A 4,370-nucleotide genomic window follows, 5' to 3' on the forward strand; every position below is an offset into this window, starting at 1 on the left:
ATCGAATCGAATCGTGAGTTGAGTGAATCGTTACATCCCTAAAACCTAGTAAGAGAACTCAGAAACTTTGCCAGCCATTCCTGTCAGAGTGAACATGAAAAACATGAATACTAATTGAAATTAGTATTAGTTGAAATCTCTGTTTAAATGGGAATAACTTTGAGCTAGCTTATAAGATTTATTTTTATTCTGATAATAAATAGAATAATTTTTCATACGTGTTCACTCATGCACTGTGATAGGATATTTTGTAAGATAGAAAACAAAAAGAGCACTGGATTAGGTGTATAATTTAGCAACAATCCAATGTAGGAAACAATACTTGCAGAAGTCTTCTATTGTTTGTCAATGACCACGCAGCTCTTTATTGCGTGTGTAGCTTGTGACTGACTTTGTACTGCACATAAAGACGATTAATATCTATAATTAAAACAATATTTTTAAAAAAAGAGTATCAAGATATGGGCTTTTTTGATGGGGGGGCCTGTGCCCCAGGACTGATGAAAGACTTTTTTCAAACACACACACTGAAAAAAATGTTTCATTCATCCAATTAAAAAAATGTAGGGTAATGATTCACAACTATATTTTTTAACTTGAGCCAATGAAAAATAAATAACTTGCCCTTAGGGCATTTTTTTCAGTGCACATCAAAGTACATACAGCTTATAAAATTTATTTATATCTTCACTTACTTCAAGTTGCTTAGCCGCTTGCGGCACCATCTGTAGAAGCCTGAGGTTCATCTCATTAGCCTTTCATTTGATATTCATCTTAATCTCTGCCAAACACCACCCACCATTACCACAACTGGTCATTTCCCAGTGGTCAAGGGGGTTTCCCCCTGAAAATCCCCTGAAGCAGGTGGCATAAGGCCAGAACACACAAGCACACACATTTTTAATAGTTTTTAATCTATTTTGGATTTCATTTCTTTGGCATAATAGTAAACTCCTAAACTTGTCCTAATATATATATTCAAAATCATATCCTACATTTCTGTAATAACTCACTACCAGTAAGGCTTCTGTTGACAAAACAATGAATGTTTCTTCTGCCCTCCTTTCTCCTCTGACACGCTGCATTATTTATGGCTGTGGCCTTTAATGATGACATCACCAGTGGAACGGCACGGCATGGTTCCAAAACCTCCCTTTGTTATGATTCGGTTTTACAAGTGCGCCGTAACCACAGCAACAGAAGAACTAGAGAAGTATCAAAGCCGAACAAGTGAAGAGGGTCCTAAAATTAGGTCAGTGATTCTCAGATTTCAGTGTTTGCACCATTAAATAAAAGAACTTTCTTGTAAGGGGTAGGAAAAAAAATTATTTGAGTGACAGCTCACACAAAATCAATAAATATACTCCAAAAAAAAATCCTTCCGCAAATTTGCAGATTCTCAGAGAGGATTACTGACACATTTGGAGTCTGTTTTGTAAAGAGGGGGCGATTTATTAAAATCTATTTTTAAAAAATAATCTAAAATCATTATGTTTAGGCTTTAACCTCTCCTTAATCTTGATAAATCTCTCATCTCTTTCCATTATTTGACACATAGAAGGAAACACACAAGTCCCTGGGTCATCGAGTGGGATGACCTGGTAACAAAAGAGGCTTACAGTCCACTAATAACTCACAAAAAATTATAAGGACAGTAGGGTTCAAAAATCCACACTTAAAATATAGGATTCAAAATATAACTTAAATCTGGATCTAGAAAGTTGTAGGATTTCGTAAAGCTTTAACATCCGATCGAGTGCTGTCATTAAAGCAAAAGACAAACCAAATAAAATATTTTAAATATATTTTTCATTCAAATTGTTGTTTATAATATAGTTTGCTGTAAAAACTAAATTAAGCATTAATTTATGAAAAATCCTAAATAATAAACTACTCCACAGACTATCCATACACTACTCCACTGTATATTGTATATATGTGATGATAAACAGTAATTAAAGGTATTATTTTTAAAAAGTTGGGTCATGGTATAATCTACTTGTCAGACTGGAGAAGAAAATTTGTCTTGGGACCCATGAATACAAGCTACTGCCCTGACTGGTAATAATTAAAACACTATGTAAATGAGAGTTGAAAGTAGGCAAATGTAAAACCATGTGTGTATACATGTATATGTGTTTGTTTTCCGTTGGGAATTCTCCACCCACTTTGAGTTCCCTGGCTGCTCGCTGCACCATCTGTAAAACCCTGAGGTCTTTCTCAATCTCATCTACATCTCATTAGCCTTTCATTGATATTCAACCTGCCAAGCCTTTTTCTCTGCATCCTTTCCTTTTGCTTTTAGCAGCATCAGATTTTACCTTGTGTTTTTGTGTTTGTAAACTTCAGCTGGTGTGATGTATGTCAGTGCAGCTCTAGAACAAATGACTTTTGGATGTGATGTTAGTGGTGACGTGGAGCTTGGCTGACCTAGTAAGGAAGGTTTCTGTGAGGTTTTGCTTGGCGGTGGGCGGGGCCTCGTGCTGCTGGACTCCGCCCTCTCGCAGCATCTGCTGGTAGAGTTCCCGCTGCTGCTGCTTCTGTTCCAGATGTTGTTGCACACGCAAACGCTGGCGGTAATATTCCTGAAACTGCTCTGTGGATTCCCACAACTATACAGAAACAGAGGAGACAAAGATGTGCTGAGAAGTAAACGAGAAAGAGGTATGACATTGGTGAAGCTGAGAGTTAGCAGGTAAGCAGCTAAACGCTGTACCACCAAAGAGTTCTCAAGCGCCCACAGCTGGCCGTTTTTTAGAATAATGTCTGGCATTTTCAGCTGGCTAAAAATCCTTTGGTAGACACACTGCCTTACTCTCATTTCACCCTAAAAGCTTATGAGTAGACAAACGCTGAAGAGGAGTCACTTTCTGGTCTGATGAACAGATTTAATACACCACAGCTCTACAGTGATTACTACCACAGATTAAAAACCTAGACAGGAAACTGTGTAATGTTGTCACAGAACTCAGAGCCTCTGCAATCAACCTTCTGTAATCCGAGATATCAACACATCCAGACTGCTGACCACTGGCAACCAACCACATATTTCTTTTAAAATATCCAAAGCATTTGGATAAAATATCAAAGATGATGTAAAATATTAATTTGCCTATTAGATCCAAATACAGTGTTAAAGTGTTGATATACAAATAGCTGATGTTTTATTTGTTATAATAGGTTACCAAATAATTTTAGTAAGCCTTAAACATTATTTAGGCATATAATGTAAAACAAATTAGATTCCCAGAGTCATGGAGAGCATATCACAGCTGGAATGACCACACCAGTTTTCTGTAATCCACAGGATACGGACTAAAGGACCCTAAGTGTCAGCATCAGCATCAACGCCTCTCGTTTACTTTGAATGGAGTGACGTCAAGCGTTGCCGAAATGAATTGTGGGTCTCTTACCAAATTATTTTAGTAAGCCAATCAGATCGCCTTATGCAAATACCCTGGTGCAGACGCTAGCCAATCGCGTTCATACAACACCAGAAAACTAATGTGATTGGCTGTTGTCACTATGACAGTCGCGTCAGCACCACGCTTCAGAAACACCCTCCATCAAGCGTCGACGTCGACGCCGATGCCCCGTGTGAATGTACCGTTACAGTCAACATTCTAGAACCCTTCAAACAAGAGGAATCTGTAAAGGTCAACATACTAGAACTCTTCACACAAAAAGAATGTGAATTTATCTATCAACATTCTAGAATATTTCTAGTGACATTCCACCACAAACACATGCCTAGCGACAGCCAATCTAAGCCCTCTGCAACTATGCAGTGATAAAGTGGAAGCAGTAGCTGAGCTTGCCAGTTATTTATGACCCTGCTCAGGGTTACAGGCTGTTTCTGAGGGAGGAGAGAGCACATGAAATCTTCTACTGCTCAGACATATAATTACAAAGCATGTTGTTCAACAGCTGGCACAAATAAATCAGAATGTCACTAAAAATGAATGCTAAATTGAAATATTATTAGAACTTAATTGTTCCCCTTCTAGGGAACTCGCGCTGCGGACTCTATGGGAACTGCTGCCAGCAGGACCGGTGTCTGAAGCTCACTTGCCTTGGTTTTCTCCATAACACCTTCACATTCACTGTTAAACAAATGGCTCCTGAAGACAACAAAAGTTGGTGACGTGTTCGGCAGGCGCCCTCTTATTAGGGTTGTGACGGTGAGGAAATTTTCCCACCGGTTAATCGACGTGTGACAACACCGGTAATACCGGTATCACCGCGGGGGCGGGGGCGGGGCGTTCCTTCTTTTCCTTTGCTTTTAAATAGCTTGTAAAAGCGGCGTGCGCATTTTACTTTCACTTTCAAATACCGGCAATTCGGCATAAAGCAATTGTTCGTTTTTAGTT

The 4,370-nt window shown here is 38.8% G+C and overlaps 1 protein-coding gene across 1 annotated transcript in view; it reads right to left on the minus strand.

Moving 5' to 3' along the window:
• The window catches only part of LOC107730459 (WD repeat-containing protein 47-like), a 22,531-nt gene that overhangs the window by 9,949 nt on the left and 8,212 nt on the right, over positions 1-4,370 (minus strand). Inside the window, exon 7 of the mRNA XM_016541306.1 lies at positions 2,431-2,612. Coding sequence (XP_016396792.1) covers positions 2,431-2,612 — 182 coding nt within the window. The remainder of the gene's footprint in view (positions 1-2,430; positions 2,613-4,370) is intronic.

The sequence above is a fragment of the Sinocyclocheilus rhinocerous genome, unplaced genomic scaffold (assembly GCF_001515625.1).
Source record: "Sinocyclocheilus rhinocerous isolate Xijiao unplaced genomic scaffold, SAMN03320098_v1.1 scaffold1780, whole genome shotgun sequence".
In the NCBI taxonomy this organism is placed as follows: Eukaryota; Metazoa; Chordata; class Actinopteri; order Cypriniformes; family Cyprinidae; genus Sinocyclocheilus; species Sinocyclocheilus rhinocerous.